The 19,739-nt window shown below is 41.8% G+C and overlaps 1 protein-coding gene across 3 annotated transcripts; it reads right to left on the bottom strand.

The window, feature by feature from the left end:
- Positions 1 to 1,690: 1,690 nt before the first annotated feature.
- Positions 1,691 to 19,672, bottom strand: ZNF235 (zinc finger protein 235). 3 transcript variants are annotated; one of them, XM_053606232.1, is made up of 5 exons: positions 19,618 to 19,672; positions 18,362 to 18,424; positions 15,280 to 15,406; positions 11,803 to 11,898; positions 1,691 to 4,650 (listed from the first exon to the last, which is right to left on the bottom strand). In XM_053606232.1, exons 2-5 carry the CDS (start codon positions 18,374 to 18,376, stop codon positions 2,675 to 2,677), a joined length of 2,214 nt encoding a protein of 737 aa, XP_053462207.1. In that variant the 5' UTR covers positions 18,377 to 18,424; positions 19,618 to 19,672; the 3' UTR covers positions 1,691 to 2,674. The 3 variants fall into 3 exon arrangements, with proteins under 3 accessions (XP_053462207.1, XP_053462208.1, XP_053462209.1); XM_053606233.1 differs by having other exon boundaries at positions 19,548 to 19,619; XM_053606234.1 differs by lacking the exon at positions 19,618 to 19,672 and adding an exon at positions 18,755 to 19,495.
- Between the last annotated feature and the right edge of the window lie 67 nt (positions 19,673 to 19,739).

Genomic DNA, 19,739 nt, shown 5'->3' with positions numbered 1-19,739 from the left:
TGGGCATTTTTGCCTCAGCATCCACTCTGGTGACTGACCTGAAAGATATGGGGAGGACTTACTTATGTGAACATTATTGGTCATAGCTTCTTGTTCTCATCTCAAAGTGGCCTCATCATAGCTCACACTCTGCTTATCAAGTTGGGTGTTACTGCATCTGCTTAGGGACTTATTTATTTTGAGACAGAGTTTCATTATGCCCTTGGTAGAGTGCCATAGAATCACAGCTCACAGAATCCTCAAACTCTTGGTGGGCTTTAATCAGTTCTCTTGCCTCAGCCTCCCAAGTACCTGGGACTACAGGTGCCTGTCATAATGCCCAGCTATTTTTGTTGTTGTTGTTGTAGGTGTCGTTATTTGGCAGGCCCAGGTTGGGTTTGAACCTGCCAGCCCCCGCATATGTGGCTGGTGCCCTTAAAGGTAACAAGGTCAGGTTGGGGGCAGTGGCTCACACCTGTAATCCTAGCACTCTGGGAGGCTGAGGCAGGTGGATTACTTGAGTTTAAGAGTTAGAAACTAGCCTGAGCAAGAGTGAGACCACCCCCCCTTCCCATGTGTACTAAAAATAGAAAAACCAGCCCAGTGTTGTGGTGGGAACCTGTAGTCCCAGCTACTCAGGAGGCTGAGGCAAGAGGATCCCTTGAGCCCAAGAATTTGAGGTTGTATGAGCTATGGTGATGCCATGGCACGCTACCCAGGTTGACAGAGTGAGACTGTCTTAAAAAAAGAAAAGTAACAAGATCACATGCGCACATACGTATCACACACACAATATACTCAGTCATACACAATTCTATCTCTGCCCACTTTTCCAAAGTGGGTATCCAGATTCTGGGTATCTGCTAATTCAATAATTATAAATTTATCTTATTTCATTCTGCATAGTAATTCATTATTTGGATAAGCCACAAAATATTTTGACAATCTAACTGATGAAAGTTAGATTGCTATTACCAACAATGCAACAACAGACATACTTTTATGTACATCCATCACCCAGGTTTACGTATCATATGAGATAAAGCAATTAAGATTCAGACCTAAGGGTTCTTCATTTATGCATAGTTTTCAGTTTTACTGCTTTGGTAAAACTGCTAATAGTCACTGTAAATCATTTTTTTGAAAAAGTAACAATTATCCCAGTCCTCCCTGCCAGAGTAAACGCATTGTTAGCATATTAATGAAAATACACATATACATTGTCTCAATGCCTCTAATCACGTCTTTAGATATATAGACTTTAATTGGATATTAGGAAAGCTCAAGCCTACTTTTCTCATGAAAAATTAGAGTACTTTCCCTGTCATTATAGATCTCTATCATTTTAGTGGCCATAAAAGAACACATCAAGATACATTTTAAACATTTTACTGACATTTTTCTTTTTTAAAAATTTAGTATAAATATCCTATTATAAAATTGTTCTCTTTTGTTATAATATGCTAAGCAAAACTTCCAGTGCTAGGACTGCCAGGCCCAAGGGTATCTTGATATTTTTCACCAGCCAGTCTCCAAAAAACCTTATGTTGTTCACACATACCAGAAGAAACTGTTGAGCACAGAATGCTCAACACAGAATATTGCACAGTGTATGGCAATCCATCTAAATCATTACATTTAATACTTTAATCAAAACTCAACAAATTTCTTCTCCCACCCCCATTTTAGGGAGAAGAATGACAAAATGTGCTTGAAATCTGCCAAAGCTCTTTTTAAAGAAGTCTTGATGGAAGGACTACAGAGAACAAAGCAATTAACCTAAGCCTGCATGAAAACAGTAAGAAACCAATTATTAGCAATCCAAGTTTACTAAGAAACCTTTTGTCACTAGTAATTTCTTTTAATACTTTGAGTTACAGTAAAACTCTACCTTAATATATCAGGGTTCGAAAATTCCAACTGCATAACTTGCAGTGTCATTATTCATAAAACAGTATTTTTCAATCCACCATGTATAAACTAATGATACTAAAAATTATATTGTACACAATTGATAACACTGTACAGAGAACTGAGGCTGAAGGATGGATGGCAGCCATTCCTGTCTTTCCTCCAAACTTGATTCACTGTGGATGGCAGTACTACATGATTTTATGTACTTGTTTCCTGAAATGTTTGTTATTAAGGCTACTTGCAGAATTCCTTTTGATTTATAAATTAATATAAATTTAGGATAAGGAACTGACTACAATTTCCAAATATTTGTCCTAATTATATGGATTTTATCCATTTTCTTCAATAATTGCTAGGCTCTATTACAAGCCAAGCATAGTTCTACATGGTAGATATACAGAGGTGAAAAACATCTTCCTACACGGAGATTACATTTCACTTGACATTAATTCATCTGTCAATCACATACTTTTGTTAAAGTATATACTTCCGTTAAAGTCCTATTGGGTAGATTCCAGTAAGACTCTTCTGTGTTGCATCTCAGTAATTGGGATGCTTTGGAACTCTTGTATAAATGCTAACCATATTGATAGAACAAAGTTTTCTCTCATCTGTGAAATCTGGTATTTGTAAAGAATTCATCCCCCAACTGAGTCCTTAAAATATAGCATTTTAGAGCCTTCCTGGGAAGATTCTTTGAAGCTTCTGAGTTCTGAAGGAGCTTTCCATAATCAACTTGGACTTCCAAATGGAGATGAAAGGTATACTACACTTCATACTACTATAGATGCCCTCCAATGTGGACTCTCTGATGGTAGACAAGATGTGATCTCTGACTGAAGCCCTTACAGCAGACATCACATATGTAAGGCCTCTCTCCAGTGTGGACTCTCTGGTGTGTGTGAAAATGTGAGGCCTGACTAAAGCCCTTCCCGCACTGCTGACATGTATAGGGTTTCTCTCCTGTATGGACCCTCTGATGAGCACTAAGACCAGCACTCCAACTAAATTCTTTCCCACACTCCTCACATTTAAATGGTTTCTCTCCAGTGTGAATAATCTGATGGACTTGAAGGTTTGACCTTTGGCTGAAGGCCTTACCACACGTATCACATTTATATGGTTTCTCTCCAGTATGGACTCTCTGATGGGCTTGAAGATGTGAGGCCTGACTGAATCGCTTCTGACATGCATCACATTTGAAAGGTTTTTCCCCAGTGTGAACACTCTGATGAGCTTGAAGATTTGAGGCCTGACTGAAACCCTTACCACATTCCTCACATTTATAGGGTTTCTCTCCTGTGTGTACTCTCTGATGATTGTGAAGATTCAAGCTCCAATTAAAGCGCTTCCCACACACTTCGCATTTGTATGGTTTCTCTCCAGTGTGCACTCTCTGATGGGCTTGAAAATATGAACTCTGACTGAAGCCTTTACCACACACATTACATTGAAATGGTTTCTCTCCTGTATGGACCCGTTGATGGCTCTGAAAACTTGAGGCTGAACTAAAACCCTTACCACACTCTTCACATTTGTACGGTTTTTCTCCTGTGTGGACTCGCTGATGACTATGAAGATTAAAGCTCAAACTAAAACACTTACCACATTCATCACATTTGTATGGTTTTTCTTCAGTGTGCACTCTCTGATGGGTATGAAGATTTGAACTACAACTAAAGCGTTTACCACAATCCCCACACTTATATGGTTTCTCTCCAGTGTGGATTCTTTCATGGGCCTGAAGATGTGATCTCTGAGTAAAGCCTTTCCCACATACCTCACATTTATAAGGTTTCTCTCCAGTGTGAACTCTGCAATGAATGTTAAGATCTGTGCTGCGACTAAAGCCCTTCCCACAACTGTCACATCTGTATGGTTTCTCTCCTGTGTGAATAGGCAAATGAGCATAAAGATGTGAGCTCTGATTAAAGCTCTTTCCACATTCATGGCATGTATAGGGTTTTTCCCCTGTGTGGACTCTCTGATGAGTTTGCAAATTTGAGCTCTGACTGAAACCCTTCCCACATTCATGACACCAATAGCGTTTTTTTCCTGTGCAAACACTCTGTTGAACAGGAATACCTGAGCTGTAACTGGTATCATTCTCATGTAGACTACATGTAGGGGACTTCTTTCCCAAGTGTATCTGCTTGTGAAGTTCAAGATTAGAGCCATTACTGAAGGTTTTTTCACATTCATTACCTTGGTAGGTTTTCTGTCTTTTGTGAATACTACACTGGGTAAGAGGTGACACATTTAGGATATCTTTGCTATAATCCCTGCTGCTAAGAGCTTGATCTCCTTTGTGCACCATATCATCATGGTGGTGTGAAATGCAACTGAAAATGTCAACACATGGAGCAAAAATACATAATTTGTTTTTCATCTGAGTCTGCTTATAGATTCTTTGATAATTCTGTGTCTCATTCAGACATATTTTACTCCAAGAATTCTGAACTTTCTCAGTTGGAAATTCTTGATTTTCAGTGATATTAGAATGATCTCTGGTAAGGTTCACTAGACAGATGTCATCCACAGAAGTCTGAATAGATTCTCCTGCTCCCACTTGACAGGAGGAATCATATTGCCTGGGGAACTGAGAACTCTTTCCTTGAATATTTATCATGGAGTTTTGACTTTTGGTTAATTTGCTCACAACGTGTCTCTTGATTTGCCAGCATGAAAACTCTCCCAGTGAAAGGCACTTTAATCCTGCTTCATGAAGAGTCTCCACCTCATTTTGATTCCTATCCCCTGAAAGAAGAGAGAAAAGGAATTAAGGACAGAGAGACTGACATCAGCAAGGTAGTGAACTAAGAGGCTCTAAGCCAGGGGTCCTCAAACAGCAGCCAATGGGCCACATGAGGTGGTGTGATTGTATTTGTTCCCATTTTGGTTTTTTACTTCAAAATAAGATATGTGCAGTGTGCATAGGAATTTGTTCATATGTTTTTTTTTTTTTAAACTATAGTCCGGCCCTCCAATGGTCTGAGGGACAGTGAACTGGCCCCCTGTTTAAAAAGTTTGAGGACGCCTGCTCTAAGCTCTCATTTCCCCATGGAAACATTAAAAAACTACAGACTGGGTAAAATAAATTTACAAGGACTCTGAAAAAGGTGCCAGGTGGGGTGGCTCACGCCTGTAATCCTAGCACTATGGGAGGCCAAGGCAGATGGATTGCCTGAGTTTACGGGTTCGAGACCAGCCTGAGCAAGAGCAAGACCCTGTCTCTAAAAATAGCCAGGCATTGTGACAGGCACCTATAGTTCCAGCTACTTGGGAGGCTGAGGCAAGAGAATCGCTTGAGCCTAAGAGTGTGAGGTTACTGTGAGTTATGATGCCAAGGCACTCTAAGGGCAACAAAGTAAGACTCACTCTCGCTAAAAAAAAAAAAAAAGGCCATATCTAAAACGGAAGAAAATTTAAAATAAATTAAAAAATTTTCATGACAAAACAAACGAGCAAACAAACAAAAAATAGTAGAAAATTTGGTATTAGCCAAAACTGGTGAGGGTTTAAGTTCTTCTCAGGTCTTTTTCTGAGCATGTGTCTTGCTGGGCCTGTAGGTGTGCTTTTCTCCATTCTCTAGTATACACAGCTACTTTTCTTTTATTATAGACCTACTTTTCAATGTTTTTGTATTTTTTTCTTGTGGCATGACATGAATCAAGTAAGCAGTGGCCTAGCTTTCAATAACCTCCACCAGAACGAACAGAGTAGACTAGACTCTATTTGCAATATGCTAACCTGTCTGGGGGTTGTATGAGAAACTAGTCTGTCTTCTTGACTCAGAGCCAAGATGAGAAAAAGCAATGGAATGCATCAGTGGGCACAGCTCATGAAATCTGCAAGGACACTACAGACTTCCAAAGGCCTAGAGAAGTGATTATGTGTGTAGAAATATAATAGAACACATAAAATCCCAAAAAGCCAGGGTAAGACTCTTTGGAAAATTAAGATCTTTAAAAGCATTCATGTGTGTAGAACAGACACATACACACATGTTCAGGCAAGATACATGCTCAGAAAAGACCTTAAACCCTCACCCCAACAGATCCCATGGCTTAGAACATGCTCTCCTAATTAGTTAAAGTCTTCTTTGGAAAGGATAGTCTACAAAGATTGGAGAGGTCTTTTCAAATGCTTGATTTTCAACAAAAGACACAAGGCATACAAAGGAATAGAGAAATAGAATCTATTCAAAGGAACAAAATAAATCTTTAGAAATCAAACCTAAAGAGGCACAAGCCTCTGACTGACTTACCAAAGATTTTCATACAACTATATTAGTTATGCTCAAGGAGCTACAGGAAAATACGGTCAGACCTTTAAATTAAATCAGGAGAATGATGTGCAAAGACAGAAACTATTAAAGAGGAACAAAAGAGAAATTCTGAGGCTGAAAAATATAGTAACAGAATTGAAAACTACTGCAAGTAAAAACTGTATTAGAATCAGCGAACTTGAAGACAATCATTTGAAAGTATCAAAAAGAATGAAGAAAAGTGAACAGAGCTTAGACTCATGGCTAATCATGAAACAAACAATTGTACAAATAGGAGTTTCAGAAGAAGAGAGAAACAGGAAGAGAGCTAAATGAAAACATAATGGATGAAACTCAAAAAATTTGAGGAAAGAAATGGATACACAAATATGAGAAGCTCAGTGAATTCCACTTAGAATTAATCCAAAGAGACCCACACTGAAACACATTAAAATCAAACTGTTCAAAGACAAAGAGTGACTCATGAAAGCAAGACAAAGGCAACTCATCACATACAAGAGATCCTTAATAATATTATCAGTGGCTCTCTCTAGCAGAAACCTTGCAGGCTAGATGGCAATGGGATGATATATTCAAAATGCCGAAAACTAGGGCGGTGCCTGTGGCTCAAAGGGTAGGGCACCAGCCCCATATGCTGGAGGTTGCGGGTTCAAACCCAGCCCTGGCCAAAAAAAAAAATGCTGAAAACTAGCTGGGCATTGTGGCGGGCGCCTGTAGTCCCAGCTACTTGGGAGGCTGAGGCAAGAGAATCGCTTAAGCCCAGGAGTTGGAGGTTGCTGTGAGCTGTGTGAGGCCACGGCACTCTACCGAGGGCCATAAAGTGGGACTCTGTCTCTAGAAAAAAAAAAAAAAAAATGCTGAAAACAAACAAAAAAAATGCCTCTAAATCTGTCAACTGAGAATACTATATGAAGCAAAACTGTGAGTGAAATATACAAATGTAAGTGAAACTGAGACATTCCCAAATACACAAAACCTAAGAGAGTTCATTAGTGCTAGACCTGTCCTACAAGAAATGCTAAAGGGAGTTTTTCAAATTGAAATTAAAGGACTTTCATTACATAGTAACTTGAAGCCATATGAAAATATAAAGGTTTTGACTACAGGTGAATCTATGAACAAATATAAAAATTTGTATTACCTAATTTTTTTTTTTGTAGAGACAGAGTCTCACTGTACTGCCCTCGGGTAGAGTGCCCTGATGTCACACGGCTCACAGCAACCTCTAACTCTTGGGCTTATGCGATTCTCTTGCCTCAGCCTCCCAAGCAGCTGGAACTACAGGCGTCCACCACAACGCCCGGCTATTTTTTGGTGCAGTTTGGCCGGGGCTGGGTTTGAACCCGCCACCCTCGGCATATGGGGCCGGCGCCCTAGTCACTGAGCCACAGGCACCGCCCTGTATTATCTAATTTGTGTTCCTAACTTCACTTTTAATACTGTTATCCAATTTTAAAGACAAAAACATATAAAATAATTATAAATCTATATTAAGGGTACATGATATATAAAGACATAATTTTTTTTTTTTTTTTTGGCTGGGGCCGGGTTTGAACCTGTTACCTCTGGTATATGGGGCCGGCACCCTACTTCTTTAAGCCACAGGCGCATCCCAGGATTTTTAACATCCTGGGATGATAAAATACAATCAACAAACCAGGAATTGATGAAAACTACCTCAATATAATAAAGACCATATATGAAAGCCCACAGCAAACATTATAACCAAGGATAAAAGACAAAACTTTTCTTCTAGTATCAGAACAAGGCAGGGATGCCTGTTTTCAGCACTACTTACTGTTAAGACCTAGCCAGAGCAATTAGGCAAGAAAAAAAACAAACTGGGAAAGGAAAAGTAAAATTACCTATTTGCAAATGACATGATCTTGTATGTAGAAAACCCTAAAGATTTCACCCCCTCCAAAAAAATCTGTTAAGAACCAATAGACAAATTTAGCAAAGTTGCAGTACACAAAATCTATACACAAAAATCAGTTGCATTTCTACATGCTAACAATGAACAATCTAAAAGGAAATTAAGGAAACAATTCCATTTATAATAGCATCAAAAAGAATAAAACACTTGGTGGCACCTGTAGCTCAGTGGGTAGGGCGCTGGCCACATACACCAAAGATGGCAGGTTCGAACCTGGCCTGGCCAGCTAAAACAATGACAACTGCAACAACAACAACAACAACATCATAGTGGGGCATTGTGGCAGGTGCCTATTATCCCAGCTACTTGGGAGGCTGAGGCAAGAGAATCGTTTAAGCCCAAGAATTTGAGGTTGCTGTGAGCTGTGTGATGCCACGACACTCTACCGAGGGCAATAAAGTGAAACTCTGTCTCTACTTAAAAAAAACAAAAAAAAAAGACATATAGACCAATAGAATAGACTAGAAAGCCCAGAAATAAAAACCCTGCAAATGATTTTGACAAGGGTACCAGCCAGTCAATGGGGAAAGGATTGTCTTTTCAACAAATAGTGTTGGAAAAACAAGGTATTCATGTGCAAAAAATGAAACTGGACCCTTATCTTACACTGTATGCAAAAATCAACTCAAAATTCATAAAAGACTTACATTTAAGAGTTAAAACTGTACAATTCCCAAAATAAACCATATGGTAAAGGCTTCCTAACACTGAATTTGGTAAAGACTTCTTGAGTATGACAACAAAAACATAAGAAACAAAAGAAAAAAACCACAAGTTAGATTTCATGAAAATTAAAAACTTTTATGGATCAAAAGGCACTATTGGCTCGGCACCTGTAGCTCAAGTGGCTAAGGCGCCAGTCACATACATCTGAGCTGGTGGGTTCAAATCCAGCCTGGGCCTGCCAACAACAGGGACAACTACAACCAAAAAATAGCCCAGCACTGCGTCGGGCACCTGTAGTCCCAGCTACTTGGGAGGCTGAGGCAAGAGACTCGCTTAAGCCCAGAAGTTGGAGATTGCTGTGAGCTGTGATGCCACAGCACTCTACCCAGGGTGACAGCTTGAGGCTCTATCTCAAAAAAAAAAAAAAAGAGACACTATCAACAGAGTAAAAAAGGCAACAAACAAAATGGGAGAGAAGATCCCTTATCTGATAAGGGATTAATATCCAAAATATATAAGGAATTCCAAAACTCAACAAGAAAACAATCTCTGATTCAAAAATGCGCAAAGGACTTAAATAGACATTTCTTCAAAGAAGATATACAACCAACCAAAAAGCATAGGACAAGGTGCTTAACCATTAGAAAAATGCAAATTAAAACCATAATGAGATACCACTGCAAACCCATTAGAACGGGTATTACCAAAAAACCCTGAAAATAACAAGTGTTAACAATAATGTGTAGAAATTGAAACCCTTGTATACTGCAGTGGGAACGTAAAATGATGCAACTATTGTGGAAAACAACGTGGCTGTTCCTCAAAAATTAAACACAAAATTACTATATGATCTAGCAATTCTACTTCTGAGTTTCCACCTAAAATAAGTGAAATTAAGGACTTCTACAGATTATCTGTATACTAATATGCACAGCACCATTACTCATAATACCCCAAGAGTAAACGTCTATCAACATATGAACAGATAAAGAAAATGTGGTATATGCAGTTGACCCCTGAACAATACAGATCTGAACCATGTGTCCACTTATCTGAGGATTTTCTTCAGCCTCTGCCACCTAAGACAGCAAGACCAACCCCTTCTCTTCCATCTTCTCAGCCTACTCAATGTGAAGAAAATAAAGATTTTTATGATGATCTACTTCTACTTAATAGTATGTATGTTTTCTCCTCATAATTTCCTTAATAATATCTTTTCTCTATCTCACTTTATTGTAAGAATACAGAACATAACACATGTAATATACAAAATATGTGTTAACTGTGTTATTGGTAAGGCTTCAAGTCAACAGCTGCTTACCAACAGTTAATTTTGGGGGGAATCAAAAGTTGTACTAGGATTTTTGACTGCGATGGAAGGTCAGCATCCCCAACCTTGTGTTGTTCAAGTGTCGACTGTACTGTAGTGAAAGATTATTCAGCATGAAAAAAAGAAGAAAATTCTGACACATGCTACAACATGGATCAACATTGAAGATAACGTGATAAATGAAATAAACCCAATACAAAGTGAAAATATTATATGATTCCACTTATATGAAGTACCTGGAATAGCCAAATTCACAGAGGTAGAAAGTAGAACACTGGTTAATAGGGGCTAGAGAGGAGAATGAAATTGTTTAACATGTACAGAATTCAACGAAAAAGTTCTGCAGATGAATGGTGGTGATGGTTGCAAAATAATGTGAAAATACTTAATGCCACCATATACTCAAAAATGATTATAACATTAAAGCTTTTGTTATGTATATTTTACCACAGTTAAATATAGGGTGGAGCCTGTTGCTCAGTGGGTAGGGCACTGGCCCCATATACTGAGGGTGGTGGGTTTGAACCTGGTCATGGCCAAACTGCAATGAAAAAACAGCCAGGTGTTCAGGCAGGCACCTGTAGTCCCAGCTAGTTGGGAGGCTGAGGCAAGAGAACTGCTTAAGCCCAGGAGCTGGAGGTTGCTGTGAGCTGTGATGCCATGGCACTCTACCAAAGGCAATAAAGTGAGACTCTGTCTCTAAAAAAAAAAAAAAAAAAAAATATATATATATATATATATATACATTTATACATATTTGCTGGTAAGTCTGGTGTGTATAGTGCTTAGAAATTAAAGCAAGTTGGGCGGTGCCTGTGCTCAAAGGGGTAGGGCGCTGGCCCCATATGCCAGAGGTGGCGGGTTCAAACCCAGCCCTGGCCAAAAACTGCAGAAAAAGAAATTAAAGCAAGTTAAAGACATGGAGAGTGAAGGGAATATGTTGTTTTGTTTTTTTTTTTTTTTTTGAGACAGAGTCTCAAGCTGTCACCCTGGGTAGACTGCTGTGGCATCACAGCTCACAGCAACCTCCAACTCCTGGGCTCAAGTGATTCTCCTGCCTCCGCCTCCCAAGTAGCTGGGACTACAGGCGCTTGCCACAATGCCCAGCTATTTTTTTGGTTGCAGCTGTCATTGTTATTTGGCGGGCCTGGGCTGGATTCGAACCTGCCAGCTCAGGTATATGTGGCTGGCACCTTAGTGGCTTAAGCCACAGGTACCCAGCTGGGAATATGGTGTTTTAAACAGGTTGGTCAGGGAAGACCTCTCATGAAATGAATTCTGAGCAAAGATGTGAAGGAAGTAAGAAAAGAGCTTGGACGTTTATTGGATAACATCATTCCAGCCAGAGAAAAGAAAGTGAAAGACTCTAATGCATAGTAATTGTCAGATCCGAGGAAAAAGTGAGCCTAGCAGAGACACTGGGAAGTAGGAAATCAAGAGAGAAAAATAGAGATTGGTAAAGCAAGATGAATGGACAAACTTTAGATGGACTTACAAGCCCCTAAATACATTGGATTTTACTCTGAATGAAATGGGAACCTAGTGGAAGGTCTGAAGTAGACAAGTGACATGATTTGACAGATGTTTTCAAAAGGTCTCTCTGGTTACTGGGTGGAGAAGAGATGATCCAGAATACAGGCAGAATAACTGGACTGTTATCTACAACGACTCCTGCTGCCCAGTTCTCACCTGAATGTCTACCCATTTGGGTTTGGATCTCCTTCATCCAAAGCTTTTCTTCTCTCTCCAATTGGGATATCATATCAGGTTTGAAGGACTGATATCCTATGACAAGATCAATAAGTGGAAATATTAAAGGCAAAGAGTACCAAAAGATTTCATTCTAATCCCATAATGTAAAGCTTTTCCCTGCCCTCCCATGCAGTATTTATCGAACATTTTTTATTATGACACACTGTAAGAAATACATTTACTATCACTAGACCTATACTACTATTTTATATAAGCTATTGAAAGAAAAGATTAAAGGACCTGATCTCAAAGGCTGGGCGCAGTGCCTCATGCCTGTAATCCTAGGACTCTGGGGGCTGAGGCTGGTAGACTGCTTAAGCTCATGAGTTCAAGATCAGCCTAAGCAAGAGTGAGACCCCGTCTCTACTAAAAATGAAAACCTGCGGCAAGAAGATTGTTGCTGGGAGCTATGACACCCAGGCACTCTATCAAGGGAAACAAAGTGAGACTCTGTCTAAAAAAAACCCAAAAAACAAAAGGACCTGTTCTTGGTACGGGGAAAGATTTTTATGAAGAAGACTTCCGTGGCAATTGCAACAACAAAAATAATCAAATGGGATTTAACTAAACTGAAAAGCTTCTGCACAGCTAAGGAAACAATCACCAAAACAGACAGACAACCTTCAGAATGGGAAAAGATATTTGCATATTATGAACTGGACAAAAGCTTGATAACTAGGCTCTACACAGAACTCAAATTAATCAGGCAGCACCTGTGGCTCAGTGAATAGGGCGCCAGATCCATATACCGAGGGTGGCGGGTTCAAACCCAGCCCCGGCCAAACTGCAACAAAAAATAGCCGGGTGTTGTGGCGGGCACCTGTAGTCCCAGCTGCTCAGAAGGCTGAGGCAAGAGAATCGCCTAAGCCTGAAACTGGAGGGTGCTGTGAGCTGTGTGACACCACGGCTCTCCACCGTGGGCGATAAAGTGAGACTCTATCTCTTAAAAAAAAAGAACTCAAATTAATCAACACAAAGACCCACCGTGGCCAGGCTCCATAGCTCATGCTTATAATCCTAGCACTCTGGCAGTCCAAGGCGGGTAGAATGCTTGAGCTCAGGACTTTGAGACCAGCCTAAGCAAAAGCAAGACTGCATTTCTACTAAAAATAGAAAAACTGAGCCAAGAGGATCACTTGAGTCCTAGTTGGAGGTTGCTGTGAGCTACAATGCCACGGCACTCTACCTAGGGCAACAGCTTGAGACTCTGTCTCAAAAACAAAAAAACAATCAACAACCCCATATACCACAGGGTAAGAGTCATGAATCGAACCTTTGTTCTCTAAAAAAGACAGAAGAATGGCTAACAAACATATGAAAAAATGCTCATCGTCCCTAATCATCAGAGAAATGCAAATCAAATCCTGAGACTGGCTCAGTGCCTGTGGCTCAAGCAGCTAAGGCGCCAGCCACATACACCTGAGCTGGCAGGTTCGAATCCAGCCTGGGCCCACCAAACAATGAAGGTTACAACCAAAACAAAACAAAACAAACAGCTGGGCGTTGTGGCGCGTGCCTATAATCCCAGCTATTTGGGAGGGGGAGGCAGGAGGATCGCTTGAGCCCAGGAGTTGGAGGTTTCTGTGAGCTGTGATGCCATAGCACTCTACCCAGGGTGACAGCTTGAGGCTCTGTCTCAAAAAAAAAAAAAACTACCTTGAGAGATCACCTAACCCCTGTGAGAATGGCCCACATCATAAAGTCTCAAAGCTACTGGCGTGGATGTGGAGAAGGGAACACTTTTACACTGCTTGTGAGACTGCAAACTAATACAACCTTTTTGGAAGGATGTATGAAGAATCTTCAAAGAACTCAAATTAGACCTCCCATTTGATCCTGCGATGCCATTATTAGTCATCTACCCAGAAGAAAAAAAGTCCTTTTATCATAAGGATATTTGCACTAGACTGTTTATCAAAGCTCAATTTACAATCGCCAAAATGTGGAAACAGCCTAAATGCCCACCAACCCAGGAATGGATTAACAAGCTGTGGTATATGTACACCATGGAATACTATTCAGCCACTAAAAAAGATGGAGTCTTTATATCTTTTATATTAATCTGAATGGAGGCGAAACACATTCATCTTGTGATGTAAAGCATCACAAGAATGGCAAGGAGGGTGACGCCTGTGGCTCAGTGGGTAGGGCACCAGCCCCATATACCGAGGGTGGTGGGTTTGAACCCAGCCCCAGCCAAACTGAAACAAAAAACAGCTGGGCATTGTGGTGGGCGCCTGTAGTCCCAGCTACTCGGGAGGCTGAGGCAAGAGAATCACCTAAGCCCAAGAGGTGGAGGTTGCTGTGAGCTGTGACACCACAGCACTCTACCGAGAGCAACAGAGTGAGATTCTGTCTCTAAAAAAAAAAGAATGGAGAGGCAAGAATCTGATGTACTCTATTCTAATATGAAGGCAGTAGATGAGCTAGTGCAAGGGGGAGGGTAGGGGAATGAGCAAGTAGGGAGAGGAAAGTAGGGAGGGGGATGGGGGACACCTCTTGGGGGTGGGTGGGACACAATCATAAGAGACACATTATCTAACAAATGCAATCAGTGCAGGTGGTGCCTGTGGCTCAGTGAGTAGGGCGCCAGCCCCATATACGGAGGGTGGCAGGTTCGAGCCCATCCCCAGCCAAACTGCAACAAAAAAATAGCCGGGTGTTGTGGTGGGCACCTGTAGTCCCTGCTACTCAGGAGGCTGAGGCAAGAGAATCACCTAAGCCCAGGAGCTGGAGGTTGCTGTGAGCTGTGTGACGCCACTAGGGTGAAACTCTGTCTCTACAAAAAAACAAACAAATAGGGCAGCGCCTGTGGCTCAAAGGGGTAGGGCACTAGCCCCATATGCTGGAGGTGGCGGGTTCAAACCCAGCCCCGGCCAAAAACTGCAAAAATACAACAACAACAACAACAATAACAAAAACAAATGCAATCAGTGTTACCTAATTCTTTGTACCCTCAATGAATGCCAAAGAATAAAAATAATAATAATAATAAAGGACCTGTTCTAATTGATGTCTGTTTTCATCACGTCCCTTTGTGCAAGTAGCTGCAGTTATTGCTCACCATTTCTGGCGAAAGAGTTCTGATATTATTGCTCTATTTTACTTTATTACAAAAATGCTGATGAAACTTATTAATTTCATGACCCACAAGTTTAAAAAAGATATATGTATATGAAATAAGGAGCTAAGAACAGCCAAGCTCAACAGTTCATTCATACATAACAAACATTTGCCATAGAAGAAAGAACCGAAATATCTTTTCTCTATGCTCCAAAGGAATGGGAAAACTCTGGTCTCTGAGAAGTCCCAAACCCTTGAACAAGTGGGCAGAGGCCAGGGATGCTACAAAACATCTTAAAATGCACAGGGGTTGAGAAAGGCTGCCAAATTACAGGGGGCACCTGTCCTCACCCACTGAGACCAGGTTCCTGAAGTTCTCCAGCATCACTTCTCGGTACAGCTTCCTCTGGGCAGAGTCCAACAGCCCCAGCTCTTCCTCGGTGAAGGCCACAGCTACATCCTTGAATGTCACTGCCTCCTACAACATCGAGCACACGTAACCTCAATCTCATACCCAATGGCCACTGGCGCCTGAACCACTCTTTTAGTAGAGCTCCTATTCTTCCCTCTTCATAATCAAACCAAAAAAACTACTGGAAAAAAGGAAAAGAAAAAAGAAAAATATCTAGTACATATAACACGGTGCCCTTTATATATTTAAGTCCCTAGAACTGCCATTGTTAAATCATGGTGTATGCACATTTTACAACTTGACAAAGCCAGATTTCATTAAAAATGTTAACTTGTTCTCAATAACGTTTGGCAGTGCCTATCTCCTTCTCTTCCTGCGTAGTACCACTACTTTATCAGTGCCGGCCAATTCAACAGGCCTTCATTAAAACTCTGGGGCACTTTATTCTCCATGTTCTCAAGAACATGCTTTATCTGTCAATTGCAGCAGCACTGAGAGCCAAGGTTAAGAGAACAGGTCCTGGGGTGGCGCCTGTGGCTCAAGGAGTAGGGCACCGGTCCCATATGCCAGAGGTGGCAGGTTCAAACCCAGCCCCGGCCAAAAACCACAAAAAAAAAAAAAAAAAAAAAAGAGAACAGGCCCTGGAGACTGCTTTCACACTTCAAGCCTCTGTCCATTTCTAGTTCTGTGACCTTGGACAAGTTTCCTAATTTTTCAGTACCTCAATGTCTACATCTGTATAATAGGAACTACATTATAGAGTCCTTGAAGGAATTAAATAAGTAAGAGATTAGGACAGTGTCTGATGTTATAGTAAGTATTCAATAAATATCAGCCATTACTATCATCATCCATTTCATCCCATTCATGGCTGCATGGTATTCCATAAAAGTAATGATCTAAAATGTATTTAAGGCTTGGCGCCTGTGGCTCAAGTGGCTAAGGCGCCAGCCACATACACCTGAGCTGGCGGGTTCGAATCAGCCCAGGCCCACCCAACAATAATGACAGCTGCAACCAAAAAATAGCCGGGCAATGTGGCAGGCGCCTGTAGTCCCACCTACTTGTAAGGCAGAGGCAGGAGACTTGCTTGAGCCCAGGAGTTGGAGGTTGCTGTGAGCTGTGTTGCCACGCACTCTACCTAGGGTGACAGCTTGAGGCTCTGTCTCAAAATAAATAAATAAATAAAAATAAAAATAAAATAAAATAGGCGGCGCCTGTGGCTCAAAGGTGCAGGACGCCGGCCCCATATGCCAGAGGTGGCAGGCTCAAACCCAGCCCCAGGCAAAAACTGTAAAAAAAAAAAAAAAAAAAAAGTGGGCAGTGCCTGTGGCTCAGTGAGTAGGGTGCCGGCCCCATATGCTGAGGGTGGCGGGTTCAAACCCAGCCCTGGCCAAACTGCAACAAAAAAATAGCTGGGCGTTGTGGCGGGCGCCTGTAGTCCCAGCTGCTTGGGAGGCTGAGGTAAGAGAATCGCGTAAGCCCAAGAGTTAGAGGTTGCTGTGAGCCGTGTGACGCCATGGCACTCTACCCGAGGGCGGTACAGTGAGACTCTGTCTCTACAAAAAAAAAAAAAGGTATTTAATTATTCTAAATAATGCATAATTCAATAGTTTTAAATTTTAAAATTATAAATAATGCTGCAAAATACACAGTTTTACATAGATCTTAGCCAATTTGTCAGGTTATTTCCTTACGACAAATTCCAAGAAGTAGTAATTGCATTGTTAAAAAATATGCACCTTGGCGGTGCCCATAGCTCCGTGGGTAGGGCGCCAGTCAGTTACACCCAGGCTAGCAGGTTTGAACCCCACCTGAGCCAGCTAAACAATGACAACTGCAATAAAAAAATAGTCTGGCATTGTGGTGGGTGTCTGTAGCCCCAGCTACTTGGGAGGCTGAGGCAAGAGAATCACTTAAGCCCAGGAATTTGAGGTTGCTGTAAGCTGTGACATTGTAGCACTCTACCCAGGGTGACATAGTGAGATTCTGTCTTAAACAAAAAAAAGAACGCAGTTATTGCCAATGTCTTTAAATGGCAAAATTCATATACCACATAAATATGGAGAATTAGAAAAAATAAAATTAGGTAAAAACTATGGGAAACTATTTAACAATTTATGTGAAGGCCAGGCACTGTGGCTCACATCTGTAATCCTAGCACTCTGGAAGACCAAGGTGGGTGGATTGCCTTAGCTCAGGAGTTCGAGACTAGCCTGAACAAAAGTTGAGTACCCAGTATCTATAAATAATTGGCATTGTGGGGGTGCCTGTAGTCTCAGCTACACAGGAGGCTGAGGCAAGAGGATTGCTTGAGCCCAAGAATTTGAGCTTGCTGTAAGCTATGATGCCACAGCACTCTACCCAAGGTGACAGAGTAAGACTCGTCTCAAAGAAAAAAAAAAAAGAAAGAAAAAAAAAGTAGGTGATATAGGATTAAATTTTAACATTGCAAAATTATACCTAAAGTATGATTATGAATGTATAACTGAATACAAATGAAAAAGACTCTGGAAAAATGATATGTAAACATGCTTAGAATGTGGGAGTTGTTTTCCATTTTTAATATATAATTTTTCTTTTTTTTGAGACAAAGCTTACTTGTTGCCTCTGGTAGAGTGCCCTGGTGTCACAGCTCACGGCAACCTCAAATTCTTGGGCTCAAGAGATTCTCTTGTTTCAGCCTCCAGAGTAGCTGGGACTATAGGCACCCACCACAACACCCAGCTATTTTTTTTTTATAGATGGGGTCTTGCTCTTGTTCAGGCTGGTCTTTGAGCTCAGGTAATCCACCTGCCTCGGCCTCCCAGAGTGCTAGGATTACAGGTGTGAGCCACCTCACCCGGCCAAGATATAATTTTAATACTATTAATATTATTTGGAAGTAAAAGGTAAGAACCTGGCATATAACAATTTTTCAAATGCCCTTGTTTTCTTTTTTTCACAAGCAAGAGAAAAACACGTCCAGTCTTTGTGAAATGAGATGTCATTTTAACGAGCAAAAAGGCAAACCAAACTCACCTGGAACTTGGTCATTTTTCTCCTCTTCCTTCAGGGAAAAGGCAGAGTTCTGGGAAGGTGAAACTGGGGGAGGAAAAGACATCATGAGTTAGGCTAGGAATGCCATTAGTCCAAATGGCAATTCATGAGAACAGAAAGAGAAGTCCTTTTCATAGGCAGACAAAGCTGCACACAGCTGGGTGAGAATAGGAGCTGGATCCCAGCTAACAGTGGACCCTCGGGCCAATTCCTTTTGTTCATGAAATATCGGTAAAACAGTCTTAACCCAAATATTTCTTGCAGCTCCCTGATTCTTCCTTCCAAACCTGTGTATTACAGGAATGAGAGACAGATAGGCAGTATAATGGAATGCAGCCAAAATGCTTGGCTTCGAATTCTGGCATTTCTACTTACTTTCTAAGCTAGAAAAGTCCAGGAATACAGGTACAGCCCCACATGGGGCAAAGATGGAGAAAGGACAGTCATTCTGCAGCTGGAGTTCTGACCTCATCCCGGGCTCCGACAACCTTCCAAACAATAGGCGCCTGTGTTAAGTACCACCACAGAATTAACGGTAGCATCCAACAATTTGCTACGTATGGGATACTGTTTCTTTTCTTTTTTTTTTTTTTTTTGTAGAGACAGTCTCACTTTATGGCCCTCGGTAGAGTGCCGTGGCCTCACACAGCTCACAGCAACCTCCAACTCCTGGGCTTAAGGCGATTCTCTTGCCTCAGCCTCCCGAGTAGCTGGGACTACAGGCACCCGCCACAACGCCCGGCTATTTTTTGGTTGCAGTTTGGCCGGGGCCGGGTTTGAACCCGCCACCCTCGGTATATGGGGCCGGCGCCTTACCGACTGAGCCACAGGCGCCGCCCGGGATACTGTTTCTAAGCGCTCTGTCCTTCTAATCTCATTTGATCACAAGAACATCGGAAACGCATTAACCCTTTACGGCCGTGAGGAAACTAAGACAAGGAGAGATTAAGTAACTTGCCCAACATTTTGCAGCAAAGGGGAGAGAGAACTGGCTGGTATGTCTGGGAGGAGAGTCGGGGCACGGGAGAGCGCGAGAGCCCCTCAAACTCCAAGCTCGATGCAAGCCTGCCCCCAACCCGGCAGGTTCCGCCCAAGGGACGCGAACTCCCGCCGCTTCCCAGCCCCGCCCTCCACCTGCGGCCGCAGCCTCTCAACCCAACCCAAGTACCAGGTCACTGCTGGCCCCACGCCCAGGACAAGAGGCTCGAGGAGGTCGCTGGGACCCGGGACTGACTCACCGCCGCGGGAGCAATTCCGGATCCGACCTCGCCTTCCTGGAGCGGAAGTGCCTCCGCCTGCACGCAGTTACTAAACTTCACTTCCCAGAATCCCTAAGCGGAAGCGCCTGCGCGTTCTCGCG

Source organism: Nycticebus coucang, chromosome 10 (assembly GCF_027406575.1).
Source record: "Nycticebus coucang isolate mNycCou1 chromosome 10, mNycCou1.pri, whole genome shotgun sequence".
NCBI lineage: Eukaryota > Metazoa > Chordata > Mammalia > Primates > Lorisidae > Nycticebus > Nycticebus coucang.
Note: the sequence above shows the minus strand (reverse complement) of the source record. Positions and strands in the feature narration are given on the sequence as shown.

What these genes read in the sequence shown, in the direction of transcription:
- ZNF235 (XM_053606232.1), bottom strand. An exon ending in CAGGAACCTGGTCTCAGTGG is followed by an intron (nt 11,899 to 15,279) that starts GTGAGGACAGGT and finishes ATCTTGTCATAG; the next exon opens with GATATCAGTCCTTCAAACCT. An exon ending in CCAAATGGGTAGACATTCAG is followed by an intron (nt 4,651 to 11,802) that starts GTGAGAACTGGG and finishes CTCTTCTTTCAG; the next exon opens with GGGATAGGAATCAAAATGAG.